Here is a 24,730-nt window from a genome sequence, read left to right on the forward strand (position 1 = left end):
GGAGGCGATGATTTCAGCCATGTGTTCTAACCATCCGTTAAGACAGGGCTCTGTCGTGTATGCACAAGCATATATACAGTTAGCCTTATTTTCCCCTCTGAATCCAGCAGGAGCAGATTTTTGGAAAAGAGTACAAGGATGGGAATTCTCGTAGGTTTCCCAAGCATGACATTTTATGATTTACTTTTTAAGTACATGCCTAATCAAACTCTGGGAAGGACAGAGCGGTATTTTAATGGGAAATTGGTTTTCGACATTAGGATGGAACATAGTACCTGACTTAGGTAGGGCTAGGCCGAACAGGCCCTTTGTGAAATATATAAACTTAGTTCGGAAGTAAAGGCAACTTCTAGCACTTTCTTTCAGGCATGGAACACTAGAACCATAGATATGCATGGACCAGGGAGATGTAAAAGAAAATTCATCTAAAGTATAGAAGGCCAGAGAATGGAGACTCGGCCCCAGGAAACTATAAATAGATATCTATTATTACCAATATTTCATATGAAAGGCAAATCTTGCAGCAGAGTGGCTTGTTCTTTTGCTGAAAAGAACATTTTGGGCCAATTTTCCCCCATCCATTTACAAAGAAAGGAGTCTTCTTTTTTGATGGGTTTTTGCATCTAGTAGGTACTAATTCAATATCTGCCTGGTGAGTGAGTAAATGAAATAGTGAGTGAGCCTTAAGGATGTTTTCGTTTGGGGGAGGGATGTGGGTCAGGGAGCAGAAGCCCCAGACAGCCAGGCACCGTGACGGTCTCCAGGCAGCGAGGGGGTTGCCTCCACTGTCGCTTTGAATTTTAATGTGCAGAGCAGATGGTTGATATAGATGGCCCTTGTTTTTGCCCAGGAGTCTGGCATTATTGCAAGTTGTCAACCTGTTTGGAGAATAGAGTTTTGAGCCTGTAGGTATATCACTGAGTTTGGTTTTACAAATGGATTATTTGGTGGTTCAAAGTGAAGTGAATGCTGGACCCTAAGATTTTAGGCAGCAGCCCATCATTTTTCTAGGGTAAGTCCAAGTCAGCAGACCAGGGTGACTATTCTGGGCCAATATTCTGTCTGGCTACCTATGCAACCCTGTAGTCATTAAATGGTGACTATCGATGCAGCCTAGTGAAGATAGATGGAATGCTTAAGCAAAACATTCTATGGACTTCCTAGGTGGCACAGTGGTTAAGAATCCACCTGCGAATACAGAGGACACGGGTTCGATCCCTGCTCCAGGAATATCCCACATGCCATGGAGCAACTAAGCCCGTGTGCCAAAAAAAAACAAAAAACCAAAAAACATTCTGTCCCTCAGAATCCCCATGGCTGGAGTAGCAGCAATTAGTCTTCACATCCTATCTCATGCCTACTCACTCTCAACCACAACCAATTAGAGGCAATTCTCCAAGTATTTAGAGGCATTTCCTTACAGTGGGCTGAGCCAGGAGGCAGGTTGAAGAGCAATCCCGTGCTTCCGGCTGTCTGGGCAGAGTTGCCATCCTCCCACGAGGCAGATTCCTGAGGATGGGTTAGGCATCTCTCTGGCTGGAGGAGACTTAGGAGGGGCTCATAATTCCCATCAGGCTGGGGCTCTGGAACCAAGTGCCCAGTGGGAAAGACATGAGGGTAGCCGGGCTCTGGGAAGCTGGGGCTGGCGAGGGAGGAGAAATGCCTCAGCTCGCCAGGCTGCATGGAGGGGCTCTCAGTCAGGGACAGTGGGTACTGGTCCATAGCCACGGGCCCAGATCCAGTCAAGCTGCAGCTGGTGGCGCCATTTGCAAAAGACACTTCCGGCTGTGGCTTTGTCCATTGGGGAGAGAAACGCCACTGATTTGGAGGCATGTCACTATCTGGGAAGGAAAGATTTAGAAGACAGGTTTGTGTATTGTTTTCAAAATGGAATTAAGCTTAATTTATTTCTGGTTAATGTATACTATTTTTTTAATGTGAAAAAAACGTAGAAAAGGTAAAAAAAAAAATCACTCTAAGCATAGTATCCAGAGATTACCATTGTCTACCTTTAGGTGTACCTGTTTCTAAGATTTGTTTCTATTCGTGTATACATTGTTTTCACATCATATATTGTTTAACAGTATTCAAATATCACAAACATCCTCCCGTAGCAATGAATAGAGCCAACACTAGCTTTTTAAATGGCTGCAGGTATCCCATCATAAGGCAGTAACATGACTAACAAACATGGTACTTGGGCAGCTCAGTTATTCCATTTTTTTCAATTATAGTAACAACACTGGGATGAGCATCTTCATACATACATCTTTGTGTCCTTGTCCAACTAGGCCCTCGAGGAAACTTTTCTAGAAGTAGAATTACTTGGTTAAAGGTGATTTGTGTTTGTTTGTTGCCATTGTTTGGTTTTATTTTATAGCTGGTGTTTGGAATACACCAAATAGGAGTCCACCGAACTTTATAAAGGGTTTAACACTTGCCTGCATCACACAAGTCTAGGGGTTGAAACTCCATTTTCAGGAGAGGTCTGGGGCATGGGGATGTTAAGAGACTGGACAGAGTTAGCAAAGCAAATTAGCCAATTAGGGATCTGAGCTGAAGGAATCAGTGATGGGTAGGGAAGTGGTTGTTTGGACCTCTTCCTGCAAAAGCAAAATGCTCAAGGTCAAGTGGTGACTCAGTTTCTTCTTGCAAAGTTCTTATGGACTAGCCACTGGGGATGGAGTCTCCTTTGGTCTCAGAGACACTATTCAAATTGTGCCTTTAACAGCAGCTGAATCGGAGTTCTCAGAGAGTCTCGGGCAGCTCATGACATGGACGGATGTTTTTCCCATTCTCAACACCCACTCAGGCAGGAGGAGAGGAGGGAGAGAGCTCTGGCAGATGGTGCTTAAAGCCTGGAGGTTCTCATCTACCCAAGATAATGAAGGGGGGCGTGGGTGTGCAGACAAAGGAAGATTGGAGGGCTGGAGAGGCTGTCTGGCCCCCTTCTCCTCCTCATGCGCCTCTCCCAGCGCTCCTGAATATTCAGTTTGCCTGGATTTTGTCTGAGAGGTCTGCTCAGTGATACTGGAGTGCCCCACCCACCACCCCAGCTTTTCACATGATACAGATGATAAGAGCAAAACAAGCCCTAACCTACACGGCACAGATATTCTGCCCATCATTCCCGAGCGATGGGCAATGGTTGGCTTCATTTATTGAAGCCAAGAGCAAGGAAACATATATCAAGATTTGTTGCTGGGGATGAATGCTGCTTTTGAAAACTGATATCTGTGGGCTAGTAGCAATTTTCAGGGCGCTGTGTAGCACAGAGTGATTAAGCTGACTTAGGCTAATCACTGTCCGTGCCTCGTATTGAATGAGGGTACTGCATGTCCTAAGCACAAATGAGAAACAATGTGTAGCCTCTGATAACTGGGCAGTTTCCATCTGAACTGGCCTTACAGATCTCACACGTAGGGCCTAGGTTCTGAAGGTTTGAAAAGTGGAAGGCAGGGCCCCAGCGGATTTTGAATATTTTTAAAACTGCTTCCCTTCCAGAATTCTCTGATTAAAACATTAAGTGGAGTGGGTGGTATGCCCCTATCCAGATCCCACTTGGTTACTGAGTGCACCAGAGCACAGTTTGGATAGGAGTCTGAGGCCCAATCCTGAATTCACAACAACCCAATAGTGGGCCTTGGGTGGCCTGGGGAAAGCACCTTTCCAGAGCAGGCTTGGGTGTTGGGTCCCATGGAGCAGAGACCCTGGATTTTGGTGGGCCTCTTTCTCAGGCTTCTCGGGCAAACAGCTTCCAGCAACCACACCCATCTACCCTGAGAACCACTGGACTGGCTCACGCTTGCCACTGCTAGAAGTGGCCCTGGTGACACTTCCTTACCCAAGCTCCCCCTTCTTAGTTACTTGGGAGATGAGAGGGAGCCGCTGGGAAGACTCTGCTGCCTTCTCAAACCCCAACCTACCGTAACGAATGGACAGCAGGCAAGGAACACCTCGGGGGCACTTTGGAAAGGCTGGATTTTTCCTCTTCTTCTTCTTTTTCCTTGAAGGTGAGAGTCGGTACTAGGCAGCGTTTGTGAAAGGTTAACCACCCCATATCTTGTGATGTCTTAAAGTGGATGTGGCTTTAGTATTTTTTTTTAATTGAAGTATAGTTGGCTTACAATATTATTTTAGTTTCAGGTGTATTTTTAGAGATTATACTCCATACAAAGTTACTATAAAGTATTGACTAGTCCCTGAGCTGTGCATTACATCCTTGTAACTTATTGACTTTGTACCTAGCAGTTTGTGCCCCTTAATCCCTTTCTCCTATTTTGCCCCTCCCCCCGCCCCCAGGCTGGTTTTCTTTCAGTAGGAACACAAAAGGCTTCCATCCCCTCTACCCCAACTCTAAGCATCTAGCCACTGCCTCTTAGTCCTATCCATGCCTCTAGCATTCCTGAGGCCCCTGGTCCTGAGACCAGGTCCTGTTCAGGGAGTGCAAGTCCCCATTTCTCACCCTGTCCCTTTAGGATGAAAATGGCAGACTTCTCCTGCACCCTAAACAAAACCAGAGATACCACCCATGCCACGCATAGACACTTCTGAGAGCCCCAGAACCTTCTAGAAAGCACCCCCAGGCATCACAGAGTTGGCTTGCACCCCAGAGGACCCTCCCGACATTCTATCCTTGCATGGGGGCCCCACCTCCCTGTTCCAGACTAGTTTCTGACACACCAACTTCAATGTCACCCCTCAGAGAGGCTCTCCCTGAACAGCCAATGTCCAGGGTATTAGCCCACTCCTCTCTGTGCCTATGCCCTGCTTACTCCTCCATGGCATATGCCTAACCGGTGATGCCTGCTTGCCTGCCTGCCTTCCTATTGGTCTTCCCCACTAGCCAGGAAGCTTTAAGAGGACTGAGATCCCTTCTCTTTTGTTGCCCATCACATCCTCAGGAACTTGCACATGCCTGGCACAGAGTGGGCCCCGACTAAATATTACTGTAACGAAGGTGTACCCACACGGGTGCCCTCACATGTGCACAGACAGGCTCGCACACACATACATACATGCGCACACACCTTCCCCAGCAAATCCTTCTCTGTGGATGACAGCAGCACACAGAGCGGCTAAGAGCACAGACTTTGAAGTCAGGCAGGCTGGGAGTCCAATCCCAGCTCCCCAACCTCCTAGCTGTGTGACACCAACCACATCCCCTCCTACCTTGGAGCCTCTCAGGGCTGTTATGAGATAGAAGAGGACAATCTATGTCAAGGGTTTAGCCCGGGACCTAATAGGCACTCAGGAAGTGAGAGCTGTTGCTGTGGTTACTATTATTAATTATTATTTCGGTTTACAAACACAGTGTAGGCTCACATTCATGAGTTTCTCTTCTGGTTTTCAACACTCCACAGAATCAACCAGGAAAACACAAAATGGTGATGCACAAGGCCTGAGGAGCCACCCCGCCCTCAGTCACCACAGAAGGGAGGGGAGATAAGGACAGAGCCGAGAAGCCTGGGAAGCAGTAGCAGCTTCAGGGCTGACGTGGGGGATGGAGTAGATACTGGCTATCAGAGAGATTTCAGAAGCCTTGGCTCAGTGTGTCCATTCCCAGAAAGAGCTCATCAGAGATGGGCAGGAACGACTGTAAATCTAGAAGATCTTTTGTTTATTGAGCACTTACTATGGGTCAGGCTCTTTGTCTAGGATTCCGGACACATCCCCAGTGAGCTTCACAGCAACCCGGCGAGAAAATAGAGACTCAAAGTGGTGAAAGTAGCTCGCCACACAGCTAGCAGGGATAGAGCTGGCGGATTCTCAGTCTTATGCTTCACTGGCTCTGTCTCCCATTACTGCAAGAAGGCAGCGAGCAGGCTCTTTCAGACACTCCCGCGGCTGGGGGGTGGCGGATGGGCATAACATTTCTGGGAGCAATTTGTCAGTAGCTATCGAAACTCTGAAATGTGAGTGGACTGTTTGATGCAGTCATTCCACTTAGAACAATTTATGTTAATATAACCAATGATGCGTCCAAAGTTGGGCCACAGGATATTCAATGTGATATTTACATATAGCAAAAGATGGGCAACAATCTAAATGTCCAAAAATTTTAGTAGATTTGGTACAGCTATAAAAAGGATGCTCCTGAGGCATAAAATGATGTTGTAGTAGAACCTGTAATAGCAAGAGATATGTATGGCTTGTTGTCAGTTAAAAAAACAAGCTACAACCCATGAAGTGCAAAATGATGTTAGGTTGTAAAACTTAGTATGTGAGCATAGATGTGCATATGGTTTTGAGTCCTGAATGCTTCCCTGTGTTTTCTAAAGTTTCAAAACTTAATACATTATTTTTGTGATTAGAAAAAGTTAAAGTAAAAATTTAGGGACTTCCCTGGTGGTGCAGTGGTTAAGAATTTGCCTGCCAATGCAGGGGACACATGCCGAGGAGCAACTAATCCCGTGCAACACAACTACTGAAACTGCATGCGCCCTAGAGCCCACGGGCCACAACTACTGAGCCCAAGTGCTGCGACTACTGAAGCCCGTGTGCCTAGAGCCCATACTCAGCAACAAGAGAAGCCCACGCGCCAAAGTGAAGAGTAGCCCCTGCTCGCCACAAATAGAGAAAGCCCGTGTGCAGCAACGAAGACCCAACACAGAAAAAAAAAAAAAGTAAAAATGTAAAAACCCACTTGCCCGACTTTTTCCTGGCAAGTGGGTTTTTACATTTTTACTTTTTTTTTTTTCTGTGTATAACAAAGGGAGTCCAACTGGAGGATGGAAGATGCCTTAGAGGACTGGGGCGGGGAGGGTGGGGGGGACTCGAGGAGGGGGGAGTCAAGGAAGGGAGGGAATACGGGGATATGTGTATAAAAACAGATGATTGAACTTGGTGTACCCCCCAAAAAATAATAAAAAAACAACCCACTTGCCTCAGTGAGCCTGAATCACAGCTGTGAGAGACCAATGCATAATTGCCTGATTGCCTTCCCCCCATCTTTTCTTCCTTCCTTCTTTCTCCCCTGTCTCCACCTTTAATAGAAATGCTGCTTTATGATGCAGTTGAAGCTGAGAATCCTCCTAACACACACATATCTTGCCCCACGAAGTTCCCAACTTTGGCCCGATCTGCACACACTGACTCTCCCGTCTCTGCCGTCTTGGCTGGTGGCACTTGTCTCTGATTCATTCACTCCAGAAATAAGGATATTTGTATTAGCCGAGGTTGAAATAACACCAGAGACAGAGAGACAGCTTGTGGAGGAGAGTCTTGTTCCAGGGCACCCAGTGGGGGGTTCCTACTCAGTCCCACCCCCTCCTTCACGGCCACCTGCCTGGGGTACCTAGCTTTTTCTTGATTATCTAGGTTTCCTTTCCCAACTGAAAATGGAGATGAAACACAGAACATGTGCGTGTATTTTGAAAATGGCTAAGAGCTCAGTATCTAGAATCAAATGATCTGGTTGCAAACAGCTGCCCCTTATGAGCTGTGGAATCTTGGACAAGTCACTCAACTCTCTGAGCCTCAGTTTCCTTACCAGGAAAATGGGCATGGTGAGAGTTAACCAGTAGGTTAGCATAAGGATTCAGTAAGACAATTCATGTGACAGCCCCTAGCAAAAGGTCCGGCACACAGGAAGCGGTCAATAAATGTTGGTCATTGTAAACATTATTAGTGAGAGTGCTGATGGGTGTTAACTCTCTGGCTGGGGTGTCATCAGGGTCTACAAAAGCAGCACAGTGGGACAGCCAAGAGGCTGATTCTGGAGCCTGACTGACCTAGGCTTCAATCTCTATCACTCACTGGGCTGTGTGACCCATCCCATCACTTTTACCCTCTCTGGGCTGCAGTTTCCACCTCTGTAAAGTGAGGCTATTAATACCCATTGTAAAGTGGTTTGTGAAGTACAGCACACATGTAGGAAAATGCATAAGTGTAAATGTGTAGGTGGGGGGAAAATTTTTCACAAACTGGGTGATGAAGACACAGGTCAAGGAACTTGCGACTTCAGAAGCCCCCTCAGTCCCCTTCCCAGTCACTAAACCCCTCCAAAGGTAACCACTCCCCTGTCTCCTAACACCAGAGATTCTGTTTGCCTAGCTTCAACCTTTATCAATCAAAGTGGATTTTAAGGACTGAAGTGAATGCAGTTGTAGCACAGCAGCTGGCACCCAGTGCAGCTCCCTGTATGTTGGTGCAGAGCCCTGTCCCTCATTGGAAAGGAAGACACGAAGCTGTCAGCGTTCACAAGGGCCGTAAACAACTAGCATGACTATACCTCATGTAGATATTCACACTGAAAAAGAAACCCAAGACAGGGAAGCAACCTAAACATCCATCAGCAGATGAATGAATACAGATGTGGTACATATAGACAATGGAATATTACTCAGCCATAAAAAGCATGAAATAATGCCATTGCAGCAACACGGATGCACCTGGAGATTATCGTACTAAGTAAGTCAGACAGAGAATGACACATATGATATCACTTATATATGGAATCTGAAATATGGCACAAATGAACTTATTTACAAAATATACAGACACTCACAGACACAGAAAACAAACTTACGGTTACCAAAGGGGGAAGAGCGGGGATAAACTAGGAGTTTGGGATTAACAGACACACATTCCCATATACAGAATGGATAAACAACAAGATCCCACTGTATAGCACCAGGAACTATATTCAATATCTTATAAGAATCTACAAGGGAAAAGAATCTGAAAAATAGATACATATATATGTATAACTGAATCGCTTTGCTGTACACCTGAAACTAACACAACATTGTAAATCAACTATACTTCAATTTTAAAAATTAAAAAAAATAAATAAAAAAGAAAGAAACCCAGTGTTTCTTCCCCAACCCCGCTGGATTCTGGAGGAGGGGAGAGAGGGAGACTGGCTATAAAAGACCTCTGAAGGCTCAGGTAGTAAGTATACCTTCTCAGCAGCCCTTGAGTGATGTTGCCAGCCCTGGGGCTGGGCTCGAGTCTGGGACAGGAAGAATACGGGGTGGGTTGTACACCAGGACCGTGATCCCAGAAATGGTAACTTCTGAAGCTTCTAAGATATCCACTCTGAAATCCCCAATGTCCTTTTAAAAGGGAGATAATTCAAAGATACTTTCAGCTTGTGTTTTCTTTTCTACAAGCAGGGCCAGTATAAATTATACCTAAGTAAATAAAAAATAACTTTGATTTAGGAAAAGCAGCCAGGAAATTCAATGGCCTTTCTTAGCCACACGGGCCTCAGTGTTTGGACTTTGCGTATTTGGCCTGACAGAGCATCCTTAGAACGTGGGAGAGCCCGCCATGGGAGCCCGTGAATGGGAGCCTGTTCTCAGCGTGGCTTAGCTGGGGCCTCACTGGGGCCAGACAGCCTGGGACTGGCCTGCAGGGGCTGAGAGGATGCGAAGGGTCAGTAAGGAAGGGCCACCTTATGGATTTCCCACTGTTTTTGAAGCTGCATGAATCTCATGTAACACCTCCAGTGAGAACAACTGGGGACCCGCCTTCTTTCAGGGCACCCTCCCTGGAGGCAGCAGAGCTTATGAGGGACTTGACCCCTAACTATGATGAGATAGGCCTTGAGGAAGACAGGCTTTCTCCTTCATGTGTTCAATCAGCTGGACGAACATTGGCCCGGCCCCCACCGCACGCTGTGAGGAACACATCTTCACAGTCCTGGGATCTGTGAGACTCTCACACAGAAAATGCAACAACCCAGAAGGTAAGTGGAGAAGAAAGCCACTTCTCTGTTTGGCCTGGGAAGGCTGGCTTGGGCAGGATACAAGGCCATGTCCAAGTTCCTTTGGTGGGCAGAGTCTTCACAGAATACGGAGTGAAGTTAGAAGGCATAAGAAACAGGGCAGCAGCCACCCAGCAGAAGCCCCTGGACAACTTGGGGGCTGATGGGAGGGCCCTGCTGCTTTGTGATCCTGATATTTTGAAGGCGGGTCCTTGTAGCCACTGTAGCCATTCAAAAAAACACGTGTGGAGCCTTCACACCACCACCACAGAAGTAACTACCACCTACATGGCATTTGCCATGTGCCCCTTGACATGCATTTTTTCATTGATTCCTCCTCTAGTTCAATAATACTCAGTGAGGGGCTTTCCCGGTGGCACAGTGGCTAAGACTCCACGCTCCCAATACAGGGGTCCCAGGTTCGATTCCTGGTAGGGGAATTAGATCCCACATGCATGCCACACCTGAGAGTTCACAAGCCACAACTAAGGAGCCCACAAGCCACAACTAAGACCTAAATAAATAAATAAATAAATAAAACTCAGTCTTACAGATGAGGAAACAAAGAAGCCCAGAGAGATGATGGGATGTGCCCTGAGATCACATAGGAAAACAATGAAGCTGGCCTCACCCCAGGCTGCCTGGTTCTAAAGCCATACACTAAATGACTCTCTCTCTACATTAACTCCATCAGTGACAGACATCAACACTCTGTCATCCAAATCACAATTTCATTCAGTCACAAAATACTTATTGAGAACCTTCCATGTGTCAGACATTAGGCTGGGTACTTGGAAAACAGCAGTTAACAGATCGAGTACCTGCTGCCACAGATTTCAGTCTAGGGGGTAGGGGGAGATAAGAAACACAAAAATATATAATATGCCTCATGGTGACAAGTGCTAAGAGAAATAAAACAGGGTAAGACAGAGAGTCACAGGGTGGGAGCTTCTATATTTTAAATAGATTGTTCAGGGAACGCCTGTCTGAAAAGATGACATTCTAATGGAGAAAGGGGAAGTCATGCGGTTATCTGGGGAAAGAGCATTTCAGGAAGAGGGGAGAGGAAGTGCAAAGGGCCTGAGGCAGGACGGTACTTGTCACAAAGAGCAAGGAGGCTACGCTGGAGTGAGGGAGGTGGGAAGTGGTAAGATATGAGATCAGAAAGCTGACAGGGGCCAGGCAAGGGAGGGCCCCATTTTAAGACCTTGGATTTGATTCCAAGTGCGATGAGAAGCTACTGGAGGATTTCAAACAGAAAAGTGATACGGTATGACTTTCATTTTAATGGTATTATTCTGACTGCTACCCTGAGAATAGACTGGAGGGGAGCAAGGGCAGAAGCAGGGAGACCGATGAGGAGGCTACTGCAAAAATCCAGAAGGGAGAGGATGACTTCTCAGACCAAAGGGATAGCAGTGGAGGTGAGGAGACATGGTCAGAGCTTGGATATATTTTGAAGGTAGAACTTACAGATTGTTCAAAGCTTTGATGCAGTGTATGAGATAAAGAGAGGAGTTAAATATGATTCCAATTAATTGGAAGGATATTGTTGCCATTTATTGAGACCATGGACAGAGCAGGATGAGGGGGAGACTAAGAGTTCAGCTTGGGGGACTTCCCTGGTGGTCCAGTGGTTAACACTTCCACTGCACGGGGCATGGGTTCCATCCCTGGTTGGGGAACTAGGATCCTGCATGCCACGTGGAGTGGCCAAAATTTAGAAAAAAAAATTAAAAGAGTTCAGCTTGGGACCTGTTTGGTTTGAGATTCCTATTAGCTATGTGAAGTTAAGGTATCAAGTAGGCAGCTGCGTAGATAGGTCTGAAATCCAGTCTGGGCTAAAGATTTACACTTGGGATTGATCAGCACATAGATGGGATTTATATAGATAGTATTTAAGACAAAGAAACTGGAAGAGATCCCCTAGGGAGTGAGTGTAGAGAGAGAAATTATCTGAGATTGGAGTCCTGGGGCCCTCAAATGTCTAGCAGTTGAAGCGTTGAAGAAAAGAGGACATTCAGCAAAGGAGACTGAGAAGGAGGCGTAAGCAGGAAGCTAGGAGGAAAACCACGAGGCTGTGACATTATGGAATCCAAGCGAAGGAGGTATTTCCAAGAGGAAGGAGTAATCAACTGCATGAACGTTGCTGATGAATCAGCTAAGATAAGGACAGAGAAGGACCATTTGCTTTGCAAAGTGGAGGCCCCTGGCTAGCCTGGATTAAGAGTGGTTTCAAGGAGTGATGGGAATTCCCTGGTGGCGCAGTGGTTAAGAATCCGCCTGCCAGTGCAGGGGACACGGATTCAAGTCCTGGTCCAGGAAGATCCCACATACTGTGGAGCAACTAAGCCCACGTGCCACAACTACTGAACCTGTGAGCCACAACTACTGAAGCCCACGCGCCTAGAGCCTGTGCTCCACAACGAGAGAAGCCACCACACTGAGAAGCCCGTGCAGTGCAGCAAAGAGTAGCCCCCGCTCACCACAACTAGAGAAAGTCTGCATACAGCAACGAAGACCCAACGCAGCCAATAAATAAATAAACAAACAAATAAATAAACTTATTCAAAAAAAGAGGGGGAGTGATGAGCATGAAAGCCTGAGTGGAGTGGATTCAAGAGAGTAGAAGAGGAAGAGGAAAGAGTGCTCATGGACACCTCTTATGAATCTTGCTGCAAAATGAAGCTGAGAAATGGGACAATAAGCCAAGAGTTGGTTTTCTCTCAGGTTGGGTCTACCAGGCAGGATAGAGGAAGTAAGGGACTGTGACTTGCTGGTACTGACAAGGGAGTGATTATAACAAATTCAAGCCAATGTGTTCAGAACTAACCCGGAGTCAAATAGCCAAAGCGGGCAGATTTGTGTATGCATGAACAGCCTGGGGTTTTGACCCTTCCCAGGAGCCAGTTAGATCCTCTGAAACCCACTTAACACATGTCAATTCTCCAAACGACTCAAGACCAGCCATTTGTGCTGCTGCTCTGAAGTACTCAGCACACCATTAGACAGCACCTCCCCGCTCTCCACCAGCCCCTTGTGCCCAGTGTTTTCTCTAGTACCTGCTGCTACTATGCCCCCTTTCACGTTTCCTGAACTCCCAAGAGTCTCTGAGAAAAATCACATCACCTAACTGGAAAAGTCATTTCTAGGAGAGAAGCAAATTCTGAAAAGCTCTATCAGCTAATACACCAACTCCCTGTCCAGACCCAATGAATCTGGCCAGCCAGAGTGATGCATCTGAAAACAGGGGAGCTCTTCACTCACAGGAAGAGGCCCCACTTGGAGGCACGTCCATCCGCCAATAGGATTAGGGCATTCAGCACATGACCTCGGCACCTTTTGACATAGCTCTCTTGAAATAAGTGTTTTGAGAGACAGAATGCTTATTTTCTAAAAACTACCCAACAGCTTGTGCAATAGACACCCCTGATGCTGTTAAGGGTGGGGAGAGGGCTGCCCTGCCCCTGCTCCCCAGAGCACCCACTATTGAGAGGAGGTTGAGTGTACCTACAGGGGACACACATGCTCTTATCACAAGTCTTTTGGTGTTCCTGACCTGTCAGACCAAAGTAGTAGTAGTAGTAGTAGTAGTAGTAGTAGTAATAATAATACAGATAACGTTGCTGGTAATGAACAGTTGTAGCATTCTTATAACATACTGAGTACTGAACCCAGCATTTAACACAATTGAGGGCATAATGAAATAAGTGTATCAATTTGATTACACAGTGCCCCCCCCCTTTTTTGGCTGCACTGTGCTTCTTATGGGGTCTTAGTTTCCTGATTGCATCTGTGCCCCTTGCAGTGGAAGCACAGAGTCCGAACCAATGGACCACCAGGGAAGTCTCTAAACAGTGTTCATTTTCACGTGAAACTTCTGAGAAAGGGGTGTGGCTTCTCGTCTCACTAGACAGCGTGACATGCCTTCAGCAAATATATACACGTCTAAGAGCGTTGAGAGCATCAGAACTGGTCTTTCATGATAGCGCGATAGGGAATTCCAGCCCCGCCCTCCCGACGTGCTCACCATTCCTCAGGATCACATCTCCGCTCTGGCTGGAAGGGCTCAGTCCCTGGGGGCTCTTGACATTGCCGAGAGCTCTGGAGAAGTGTTCGTCCACTACGCTGCTAATGTCCCCTTGGAAATAGGTGAAAAGGACACAGCGGGAATTCCATTCAGTCTTGATAGGGCTCTGCATCTGGACAGCAGTCTTCCTCACTTCTTCCATCGTGACACAGGGGAGAGCTGTGGAGCAAATGCAAAATGTCACTGGCATTCTTTTCCCCAGCGGCTTGGCTGTAGTTTGGATGAGCAGCATCCTTGAGGGTAAGCAGTTTGCTCCTAAGATTCAGGCTCTCTCACTGCGGCCCCCAGGAGCCGCACAGCTGCTGAGCAGTGTTCAGGAAACAAGACAGAGTTCTACCAAGTGCTGAAGGAGCCCTCTCTTACAAATGAGAAGGATTGTCTGGGAGCATGATTAGAAGAGCATCAGGAAATGAAGGAAGATGAAGGAAAGAAAGAAAGAAAGAAAGAAAGAAAGAAAGAAAGAAGGAAGGAAGGAAGGAAGGAAGGAAAGAAAGAAAGAAAGAAAGAAAGAAAGAAAGAAAGAAAGAAAGAAAGAAAGAAAGAAAGAAAGAAAGAAAGAAAGAAAGAAAGAAAGAAGACACAGGCCAAAGAGTGGAGTAACTTGCCTTCTGGGGAAATGCCTGCCTCCCCCCAAAGCCACATGTAGATCACCCTGAACAAGGGCACGAGTACCCCCATAGAGCTTGGCTAAGCAATGCAGTGGGTACTGACAATTTCAGGTTCCCTAATAAGCATTGCTTTCCACCTTGGCCACTTCCATGCAGGAGCATCAAACACATCGAATTCTCCCGTCCCCGCTGACGCCATAATCTAAGTGCGATGGGGTCCTGCACGCACCCCCACCGCATCTTAGAAACTAGCAATTACAAACAACATCAGTCCTAAGGCCTCCAGACAAGTATACTTTGTCCAAAGTCATTTAGGAAATGTCAGAGCTTTAAATACAGGTCCAATTGACCCTGAATCCCATTTTTTTTTTTGGCCGTGCCACGTGGCTTGCAGTGAGAGTCTCAGTTTCCCAGTCGGGACTGAACCTGGGCCACAGCAGTGAAAGCTCAGAATCCTAACCAGTAGGCAACCAGGTAACTCCCAGACAGATATACTCTGAAGAAAATGCAGATAACACCTTTCACACTAATATTTTGTGGTGACACTGGGGGAAAGCACTCTGTTCACCACGTTTCCTCTGCGCCTAGAGCAGTGCCTGCCGTCTATCTCAATACTGAGCAAATGCTCAACAGCCGTTTGCTGAATTGCCTTAATCTTGGCCTCCTTCATTGGATCCTACCTGTGAGCTCCTTGAGGGCAGAGGCTGTCCTTTTGCACCCAGGCGGGGACCCGGCACACAGTTGGCACTGGAGACAGGCCGTGGCCTTCCTTTACCAGGGAAGTAACCGGTCTGGGTGCTTCATCACCTTTGGCCATCCAAGCCGACTTGCACTTGCCCGGTGCCCTGACTAAAGACACCTTGAATGTATTCATTCTGATGCATATAAATGCAAATGACTAGAGTTTAATAGCCTGTCTCCCTCTCTAGTCTCTTGAGACCCTTGAGGATAGGGGCCATTTCTTATTCATTTCTTTACCTCCAGCACCTAACACGAAGTAAACAATGGCTGAGTGATGAAATCCCATTTCATGCAGGGAAAGCACAATGCAAGGAAATCACACCAATTAGAGGTCAGAGGACCTGGGCTTTCCCTTGGCTGGGTGTGTGCCTTTAGGGAACCACAGGGCCTCTCTGGGCTTCAGATTTCTCTAGCAGAAAATGAAGAGGTTGGGGTGCATGGATTCTGCAGCCTCTTCTCTTATGCATCTGCCAGAAGTGCCAACAGATTATGATGGAAACATTAGGAGGGAATCTGGCAGTGAGCAGAGGACCCTTACTGAAAAGTTCCCCTTTTGGAATCCTAGCCGCATCACAGCTGGGTTCTGTAGTCTCCTAGTCTCCAGAAGCCTTTCATTGAACACGTCAATCTGTTTGCCCCTGGGTGACAGCCATGCTAAGTAAGCACCACCAGGAACCACCTGAAAAATGAATCCACTGTATTCTTATTTCGAAAAATTTGGAAACAACCACTTTGAAAAACTGTCTGGCAATTTCCTCTAAAGTTAAACGTACGCTTGCCATATGACCCGGCAATCCCACTTCTAGGCACGTAAAACCAAGAGAAACGAAAACAGACGTCTGCACAAAGACTTCTACATGTTCATAGCGGCTTTATTTATAATAGTCAAAAAGTGAAAACAACACAAATGTCCATCATCAGGAGAATCAATAACCTAGCTGTGACATTTTCATACAATGGAATGTTTTCCAGCCATAAAAAGGCATAGACTACCGATCCACCCAACAGCATGGATGAATCACCAAAACATTAAGCTGAGTGAAAAAAGCCAGACACAAAAGACCACATATTGTATGATGCCACTTACATGAAACAGGCACAAATAATCTATGGTGATAAAAGTCAGAACAGCGGTCGCCTGTGGGGTGGGACTTGGGAAGGGGCGAGAGGGAACTCACAGGGGTGCTGGAAATGTCTTACACCCTGAAGAGGGTGAAGGTTACACGTGGATGTAGACATTTGTCAAAACTCATCAAATTGTACACTTAAGATCTGTGCATTTCACTGAAGGCAAATTATTCCTCAGTGAAAAAGCACATATTATCATCAGATACTTGGACTTGTAGAAATAAAGCAAGGGTGTAATCCTTGAGCACATTATGGGGTAAGTCAAAGACAAGTACGGTATGATCTCACTTATATGTGGAATTTTCAAGAGCCAGACTTGTAAAAATAGAGAATAAAATGGTGGTTCCCAGGGGGATGGGGGGGACAGGACCAATGCTGTTTAAGGGAACAAACATGCAACGAATAGTGAATAAGCCCTAGAGATCTACCGCACAGTGCTGTGAATGTAGACAACAATATTGTATTATAATCGTCAAACTTGTTAAGAGTCTAGAACTTAATTACTTCATCACTAAAAAGAAATGATAACTAACCATCTTGATATAGGTGCTAATTACAGCTGCGATGGCAATCATGTGACAACATATACCTTTAGCACATTAACATATTGTACACCTTAAATCTACACAGTGCTATACATCAAATATATTTCAAAAAATAGCAAATCAAATAAATAGATGGTGCTATGAATGACAAAGTAAAGATAAATGTGGACACAGCGCTTTTTCTAAAGTGGCAGTTTACAGAAGACCTACTCTGTGTCAGAAGCTACACATATACTTTCTCCAGTCTTTACAACCCTCAAAGTAGGTATTATTGGCCCCATTTTATAGATCAGCAAATTCAGGCTTAGAGAAGGGAAATCAAGGGCCCAGGCCACACAGCTCGCTGGTGGCAGAGCTGGGGTTTGAACCCAGGTCTCCCTGGCTTCAGTGTCTGGCCTTTCCTCACCATCCCTTTCTAACTACCCGGTGGGGCTAACAGTCCGTTCCCTTTCGTGGGACTCGCGCCAGGACCCTAACACCCAGCCCTCTGGCTCCCTGTCGGGCTTGTACGCAGGCGATTCGGGCACGCTCGCACGCGTCTCTGCAAGGGCCGCTTAGTACCTTTGTGGGTTTTGCCCTCTTACCCTCTTGCCAGTGGCCACTTCTCTAGCTCAGGCCTGACCCAGCCTGCCACCTCTCTTTGCTAAGTCTCCCTGAAGCCACGAGAAGAGCCGGCTGGACCCTTGGGACATCGGGGCAGTGAAGCACGCTCCCAGCATCCCTGGTCAGAGACCACAGGCTAGCTCCAGAGATAGAGCAGGTCAGAGCACCGTCTCAGCCCCCTCACCTGGGAGCTCAGATCTTACACAACTGCGGATCCTGAATAAGCCCCAAGTCCTACCCGTGCCCCTCTTTTCCTCGCCAAACACACAGACACATACTTCAAAGGAAAGCCCTGGGTTACATCCCCGGATGCAGCTGACAAGCAGTTCTCCCGGCTGTACTCAGACCTCAGGGGAGAGGAGCTGTATTCGAGGGCTATTCATAGTCTGAGAACTGTTATCTGGTTTAATCCTTTGCAGAACTGCACCTCACTGCACCTGTGGACAGACTTGACCGGTTTCATCCCCACACGAACCCTCCTTGAGGGGTCTCTTTATTCAGGAGTGAATTGGTAGGGTGGATCAGGCTTAGGAGAAGGGGGAGCTGCAAAGCTGGAACTGAGGGGGAGGTCAATGAGGAGGAAGAAAGGGTGGGACTTTACTGGCCAAGATGTTTCTGTATCGACGCCTGGCTTTGTAGCGAAAGCCTCTTGTAGTGGCCTTGGCCAAGCTTTGCCAGATGCGCAGTTCAAACAGCATAATTACAAAAGTCCACTGTGGCTTGCAACTTCCCCAACGCACGAACTATCAAGACACGAAGTAGGCATTGAAATACTGCCCGGTCTTCTGCACAAATTTTAACATGGAATCCAAGAGCAACGGTTTGACCTGAATTCTATCAGGCTGCCTACCTGGACACGTTTACCACCCTTCTGCTAAATGGTACCCAGCACCCGGCGGTGGCATGGGGAGTCAGAGAGTTGTCACAGTGGTCACTTGGAACAAAAACCCCAAAGGGACCGGACTGTATCTCACTGAACAAAGCATATGATGTCCCCCACCACCACCATCCTGCCCCCAGCCCCGATTCCTTTCCAGTTGAATTCCCATCCCTCCTGCCTCCCCCAAAGTCCCCACCTTCTCTTACCTTAATTCTCAACCATCGGCGGAGATACAGCAAGATCCTGTGGCTGGGCAAAGTACGTTTTGATGGCCGGAGCTGCTTGGCCCTCTTTAGAGCAGCTCAGTGCTGGCCCGAGCAGGGCCTGGCTATCTTGTGCCCTCCCCTTGCTACCCTCTATCCTTTTAGCTGAGCCTATACGAGGCATTTCCTGCTAGCTATCTATTAAGAATGCAGAAAATGTACTCCAACAAGTCAGTCGGGTTGGGCACCTGCAGGAATGAGGAAAATAGGTAGTTCTTTTTTTTTATTTCTTTCTTTTTGCATTAAAAAAAAAGGCACTTAACGATATTGTCTCTTAAAGTGGGCAGCCAATTGTTTGCCCAGAAACCACACACATAGTAGTACCATCTGAAGCCTCAGTGGTGGGGCTGGGATCCAAGTGATGTGACTTTCATTCTCCGGAACTGAGAGAAAGTTTGGCTGGTCACTAGTTTCTTCTTCTCTCCTCGTGGGAAGAGAAGGGAGCACAGCCCCCTAGGATTCTGGACTTTCTCAGGCTTCCATGGGCCCAGAGGGACTGAAGACTTCTCCAAACCTGCAACAGATGAGGCAGTTCAGGATCCCAGCTGCAGGTTTGGAGCAAAGGAGTCCCTATCCTCATTTTGAAAAATCTTCAATAGTACCTCAGTAAGTGGCACTATCATCATCAGACCCCAAAGCCTGGAGCTGTTCTTTGGTTCTCCCATTCTCTAGTTCAATCATATTAGTTTCACAGACGTTTATTAAACACCTACTATATCCAGGCACTATTCTGGGAGTTCTATTCCATAGTGAACAAAACAGACCAAATTCCTGCCTTCATGGAATAAATATACACACGTTTTATGTTTCTGTTTGTTATATGGACTTGCCGGATGGCAATAAGTACTATAAAGAGAAGTTAATCAGGAAAATGAAGCAGAGGCAGGGAATAGGAAGTGCCTCATTTATCCAAGGCAGTCACGAAAGAATCTTCTGATAAGGCGACATTCGATCAGAACCCCAGGGCCGGGGAAGGGGGGGTGGAAACATGTTGATACCTGTTTTCCTGATATCTGGGGGAACATCTAATGCAAAAGGTGGGATCACGCCTGGCCTGTTCACAGAAGGATGAGGAGGCTAGCATGGCTGGAGAGGCGAAGTGACGAGAGATGGGGTACTGTGGCTTTTCCTCTAAGTGAGAAGGAAACCTGTTGATGGTTGGAGGAAATATCAACAAATCCTGAAATGCAAATTATGAAAACGCATTCCAATCCATCGTTTCTTGCCACCTCTGCCTTGCTCACCCTCTTCCAAACCCCCATCATTTCTCCCCGGGACCACAGCCTCCTGACTCAGTACTTCCACCCTTCGCCCTTTCTAATCCTTCACCTCAAGTCAGCCACAGTGATCATGTGAGGACATGCATTGAATCCTGTCACTCCTTGTTGAAAAGCTTCTAGTGGTGTTTGTTCCTGGCCCATGGCTACAGGGCCCTACCTGACCTAGCCCCTGCCTTCACTCCACTCCAGCCCCACTCACTCCTCACTGGTCCTTGAACAGGTTAAACACCCTGCCATCTTCATGCTGGCTATTTTCTCTCTTGAGGATGCTCATCCTCCAGACACCCTCCTGACTTGCCCTCCCCTTCATTTAAACCTGGGCTCAGTCACTTCCTCCAGGAAGCCTTCCCTCACCATCCTATCCAAGTCAACAACCTCTCCTACTCTCTGTCCTCTTACCCCACTTTCTATTTCATCACAGCACTTCTCACCTCTGGATGTCATATTGCATAGTTATTTGTTTACAGTTGGTTGCTCCTTGTGAAATCACGCCTGGTATATAGCAGGGGCTCAGTAATTATTTGCTGAGTTAATGAATGATTAGTGGGGGAGAGAGAAATTATTCTGGTAATCACAAAAATAAATAGACAATCGCAATGGTAATGAATCAGTATCTGGTGCCAGGAGAGCCTGTGATAAGGAAACCTGACTTCATCAGCAAAGGCAGGGTCATCTTCCCTGTGCAAATAATGGTCCAGCTGGGATCCGAGAGGCTGAGAAGGAGTTAACCACGCAAAGAGGTGAGGGGTGACTGGTCCAGGCTATGGAAACTGCATGTGCAGCAACTTTAAGGGCGGGAGGGGCCTTGCAAACATGAGTCACAGGGAAAAAGGAATAGAGACAGTGGGAGAGAGCACGGTGCAAGGTGAGCTGGACAGGTAAGCAGGGGCCAGCGCAAGCAGAGCTTTGTGGGCCCTATTGAAGAATTTTGTCTCTTTCCTAAGCAGAAGAAGAAGCTATTTAAAGGTTTTATGGAGATGTGTGTTGAGAAGAGTGGGGAAGGGGAGGCAGTTGGAAGTAACATAATCAGATATGCGTTTGGTTTTTTTTTTATTTATATTTTATATATCCCACGGCTTGTGGGGTCTTGGTCTCCTGATCAGGGATCGAACCCGTGCCCTCGGCAGTGAGAGCACAGAGTCCTAACCACTGGACCTCCAGGGAATTCCCCAGATATACATTTTGAAAACCTCTGTTTGACCGCAGCATAGAGAAAAGATGGAGGGAGCACGTGGCTGTGAATAGACCAGTTAGAGGGCTGCTTGGGGGGTCTAGGGGAGAGATGATGGTAGCTGCATCTGGGGGTTGAAGTGAAAGCAAAGAGAAGGGCATGGATTCAAGATGTAGTATTTAGAAAGTAAAATCTACAGATTTGATACTGAGTTGGCTATAGGGAATGAGGGGTCTCAAGGATAATTCCTAGGTTTGGAGGTTGCATAACTTGATTGACCAGTGTGTCTTTCACTGAGCTATGAGACACCACAAGTGTGTCTTCTTTAGGAGAGGAAATAAAGATTTTTGTCTGGACATGTTGATTTTTGGGGAATCTTCGAGCTAATCTAAGAAGGGATGACAGTAGTCAGTAGGGAGAGAGGTCTGAGTTAGAGATATAAACTTGGAGGCTGATGTTATATAGACAGTCATTGAAGCCTTAGGCTCTCACTTACCCAGGGAGAGTAGAGAGTAAGACATAAAAAAGAACTATACCACTCTGAAAAATAAGGGGGAAAAAAAAGAACCAAGACCTGCTCGTGTAACTGCAACATTAACCAACCAGGTGGAAGCAATGAGCTAGCAGACATTACTGAGAAGGATTGCAAAGGAGGGAGGATAAACATCAGGAGAGTGTCAGGACCCTACAGCCCAAAGAAGAACATGTTTCAAGATGGTGGAACCCATCATCTGGGTCAAATGCTGCTGAGAAGTGGGAGAATCTGATGCCTGAAAAATTTCTGTTGGATTTAGTAGCATGAAAGTCATAATTGACTTTAGTGAGAGAGGTTTCCTATAGTGGTGAGGCCAGAGGCAGACTCCAGTGGGATGGGAAAAGAAGAAAGTACAGACAATGTGAAGAGGATTTTGCAGGAGTTTGGAGGTGAAAGAGTGGAAGGATTGAGCAGAATCTGGGAGTGAGAGTATGAGGGGTTGACTGATGCCATTGTTCCTTTTTCTTGAAGGGATAGATTTCAACATGATTAAAGGCCAATGGAAAGTATCCAGTTCAGAGCAAGAGACTGAATATACTACAAAAAGAAGGTATTGTTAATAATATAAAATATTGGAGAAAGCAAGAGGAGAGGATGGGATCAAAGTCCATGTGGAAGGATGGCCTTTAAATACAAGGAAGGACTATTCTGCTGTAAGAGGAAGAAAGGGGCATAGGATGGTCCCAGACAGACAAAGTTTATAACCTTGGTACTTATGGTAGATATTTATCTGTTCATTTTCAGTGAGAGGAGAATTGGACTAGAAGGCAAGAGATCTTGACTTTTGTGTAGGATCTTCCCCTAAATAGATTAACAGCCTTGGGGAAGTTATTTCTCATTTCTTTGCCCATTTTTAAAGGAAGAGTGCTCTATTAGATGATCTATAGGATTTCTTACAGCTATGCTTATTCTAAGTAAATCAAGAGAATGTGAAATTCAAAATGGTAGAAAATGAACAACCTGAAATGTTTATTTTTTATTGTTTTCAAATGCAGTGCTCACTTCCAGTTAAAGGTGATGAACCCGCAGTCGCTGCGTGGTTGCTCGGGCGGGAGAGGCGGGAGCGTGTCTCCATCCGGGCTGATCAAAGACAGAAGATGGGAGTTCTAGAGGTTGGGAAGTCCAAGATCAAGGTGCTAGCAGATAGCAGATTCAGTGTCTGTAAAAAAGAAAAGAAGAAATTACATTGAAAACCATATGATATATCCATAAAATGAATGCAATATTAGACCATCATTAAAAACTATATTAAAGGGAGAAGAAAGATGGCAGTGAAGTAGAAGGACATGGAATGCATCCCTCTCCACAGATGCATTAGAAATACACCAAAAGATGCAATAATTCCCACAGAGAACCAGCTGAACACCAGCAAACGACCTCAGAAACCAGAAAGGACTGCAAAGACTCCGACATAACTGGTATTTGTTTGACTCAACACTCTGCCATTAGTCTGGGGCTTGGACAGTCTTCTTTAAACCCCTTTACTGCCAGGACAGGCAACCTCTGAAGTCTGACTACTCCATCAGAAGTCAAGTAGGAGGATCTGGGGAGGGAGCACTGAATCCAGGATGCTAGATTACTAAGGAGTCCTCAGACAAAGGGAAGATTAACTGCAGAGAACTCTCACAGAGCCCTGTATCAGAGTCTACGACCCGGCTTCATCTGACTGTCTGCAACTGCCAGTGCTGGACACCTCATACCAAACTACAAATAAGACAGGAACATAAACCCACCCATCAGCACACAGACTACCTAAAGCCATGTTAACCTCACAGATACCCTAAAAATCAACACCTGATACGGCCCAGCTCATCAGAGAGAAAAGACACAGAGCCACACACTGGAAAGAAGACACCAGACTCCCCCCCACCAGGAAGCCTACTCAAGACACTGGACAAATCCCACCATAGGGGGCAGAGGGCAGAAACAAGAGGAATTAGTACTAGGCAGCATAGGGAAAGGAGACAGCAAATCCTATAAATTAGACAAAATGAGAAAACAAAGAAACACCATGCAGGCAAAGGAGCAGGAAAAAAACCTACAAGACCAACTAAATGAGGAGGAAATAGGAAAATTGCCTGAAAAAGAATTCAGATTAAAGATAGTAAAAATGACCCAAAATCTCGATAACAAAATAGAGAAAATACAAGGAACAGTTAATAAGGACTCAGAAGAACTAAAGAGCAAACAAACAGTAATGGACAACAAAATAACAAAAATTAAAAATACTCTAGATGGTATAAACAGCAGAATAATGGAGGCAGAAGAACGAATAAGTGAGTTGGAAGATAGAATGGGGGAAATAACTGCCACAGAGCAGGAAAGAGAAGAAAAGAATAAAAAGAATGGAAGAGAGTCTCAGAGACCTTGGTGACAACATTAAGCTCACCAACATTCGAATCATAGGCATCCCAGAAGAAGAAGAAAAAAAGAAAGGGTCTGAGAAAATATTTGAAGAGGTTCTAGTGGGAAACTTCCCCAACATGGGAAAGGAAATAATTCACCAAGTCCAAGAAGCACAGAGAGTCCTATACAGAATAAATCCAAGGAGAAATACACCAAGGCACATATTAATCAAACTAATGAAAATTAAACACAAAGAAAAAGTATTAAAAGCAGCAAGAGAAAAGCAACAAATAACATATAAGGGAAAACCCATAAGGATAACAGCTGATCTTTCTGCAGAAATTCTGCAGGCCAGAAGGGAATGGCAGGATATACCAAAAGTCCTAAAAGAGAAAAAACCTACAGCCAAGAATACTCTACCCAGCAAGAATCTCATTCAGATTTGACGGAGAAATCAAAAGCTTTACAGACAAGCAAAAGTTAAGAGAATTCAGCACTACCAAGCCAGCCTTACAACAGTTGCTTAAGGAAGTTTTCTAAGTAGGAAACACAAGAGAATGAAAACACCTACAAAAACAAACCCAAAACAATTAAGAAAATGGTAATTGGAACACACATGTCAATAATCACCTTGAATGTAAATGGATTAAATGCTCCAACCAAAAGACACAGACTGGTTGAATGGATACAAAAACAAGACCCTTCTATATGCTGTATACAAGAAACCCTCCTCAGACCAAGGGACACATATAGACTGAAAGTAAAGGGATGGAAAAGGATATTCCATGCAAATGGATGTCAAAAGAAAGCTGGAGTAGCAATACTCAT

General features: G+C 46.0%; 1 protein-coding gene across 1 annotated transcript in view; it reads right to left on the minus strand.

The window, feature by feature from the left end:
- The window catches only part of VGLL1 (vestigial like family member 1), a 30,567-nt gene extending 11,922 nt beyond the window's left edge, over positions 1–18,645 (minus strand). The window contains exons 1-3 of the mRNA XM_057719198.1: positions 18,514–18,645; positions 13,743–13,961; positions 1,422–1,841 (exon numbers count right to left, since the gene is read on the minus strand). Of these exons, the coding sequence (XP_057575181.1) occupies positions 1,422–1,841; positions 13,743–13,944 (622 nt within the window). The 5' untranslated portion in view covers positions 13,945–13,961; positions 18,514–18,645. The remainder of the gene's footprint in view (positions 1–1,421; positions 1,842–13,742; positions 13,962–18,513) is intronic.
- Positions 18,646–24,730: the final 6,085 nt, after the last annotated feature.

Source organism: Hippopotamus amphibius, chromosome X, assembly GCF_030028045.1.
Source record: "Hippopotamus amphibius kiboko isolate mHipAmp2 chromosome X, mHipAmp2.hap2, whole genome shotgun sequence".
Taxonomy (NCBI): domain Eukaryota; kingdom Metazoa; phylum Chordata; class Mammalia; order Artiodactyla; family Hippopotamidae; genus Hippopotamus; species Hippopotamus amphibius.